The sequence below is a fragment of the Stegastes partitus genome, unplaced genomic scaffold (genome assembly GCF_000690725.1).
Source record: "Stegastes partitus isolate 25-593 unplaced genomic scaffold, Stegastes_partitus-1.0.2 Scaffold491, whole genome shotgun sequence".
In the NCBI taxonomy this organism is placed as follows: domain Eukaryota; kingdom Metazoa; phylum Chordata; class Actinopteri; family Pomacentridae; genus Stegastes; species Stegastes partitus.
Genome location: NW_007578222.1, coordinates 195,592 through 196,909, shown reverse-complemented (window position 1 = coordinate 196,909; position 1,318 = coordinate 195,592). Strand labels below are relative to the sequence as shown.

Here is a 1,318-nt window from a genome sequence, read left to right as displayed (position 1 = left end):
GAAGAACATTTGACAAACAGAACTTTCTACATCATCAAACTGATCATTCAAGTTGCTGTTTGTGTATTTATGACTCAGCAGGTTTCATCATATTTCCAGAAGAACTTTGATAATTCTATGAAAGAACTAAAACACACATTTATGTTTTTGTGGTAAAGATTCATGAGTTATTCACAGGACTCTCTGGTAAACGCAGTCTTCACATGTTTGCACCTCCTTCAGCTTCTGTCTCTAACGAACTCTCTCTGTCTGCAGTCTGTATGTATAAAGAGCCGTCGCTGCACGAGTTGGAGGAGAAGCTGCTGAAGTCCTCGAGGAGCCCGACGCTGAACAGCGAGGGTCGGCCGAGGAGCCTGGCTCAGGAGGCGCAGCAGCAGGAGGACTCCACAGAGCAGGACGGGTCGTAGCCTGCAGCGCCCCCCGCAGGCGGAGCAGGAGAACTCCCATTTTAACACTCCCTCTGTTCAGCAACAACGACAACCACACGACGACGACGACAACAACAACAAACCGCCACGACGACGACGGCAACGAAAACAAAGAAAAAAAAAGAAGCTAAAAAAAAAAATATTAAAATCGGGGGAAAAAAAAAAATCTTCTTCTTGCTCGTGATGAAATATTTTAACCGGGGCGGGCGGCGAGGGGGCGGGGCTTGTTTAGGGGATAAAAAAAAATATAAATAAAAAATCAGGACGTTGATGATGATGATTTACATTTTATGCAAAAAGCCCTGCTGAGACAGCGCCGGGTCGCTAGCACACCTACTCTTCATCGCCACATCGTAATCATCATCATCATTCGTGTCACGACGATGACGAAATGTTTTCCCGAGTCGAGCGAGCGCTGAGAACTCCGAAGCTTTAAGCCATGTAGAAACTTCACTTCCTTTCATTTCCGAATGAATGCAAAAACTTTCGCACTTTCGACACGCCGCGCTTCTTCTTCTTCCTCCTCTTCCTCCTCCTCCTCTTCTTCTTCTTCTTCTCCTCCGTGTTGTTCCGTCCAATCAGAAGGAAGATTTTTCAGTTTCCTCAGCTGCCACATCCGGTTTGTTTTTGTGTGTTTTCCGGGAGGTTCTGTGGGTTCTGTTGCAGTCACTGCCGATTCAAAGAGTCCGGAAGGCGGACGAAGGACTTCGGGCTGCTTCCCAAAGACGAGGAGGAGGTCGGTCGGCTCGCCTGCTTCACGTTCAGGACGACGTGAGAATCTGTCTGTTTACTGAAAATCACTGACGAACTCCTCGTTCCCGCTGGTTCCTCAGCAGGCGGCAGAGTTCACATCGATCTGCTGCAGAGAAACAATCCATCCAAGAGCGAGG

The 1,318-nt window shown here is 48.0% G+C and overlaps 1 protein-coding gene across 1 annotated transcript in view; it reads left to right on the top strand.

Annotated features, from left to right (window-relative positions):
- The window catches only part of LOC103361213 (fibroblast growth factor 12), a 24,911-nt gene extending 24,375 nt beyond the window's left edge, over positions 1–536 (top strand). The window contains exon 4 of the mRNA XM_008287240.1: positions 256–536. Coding sequence (XP_008285462.1) covers positions 256–407 — 152 coding nt within the window. The 3' untranslated portion in view covers positions 408–536. The remainder of the gene's footprint in view (positions 1–255) is intronic.
- The last annotated feature ends 782 nt before the right edge of the window (positions 537–1,318 follow it).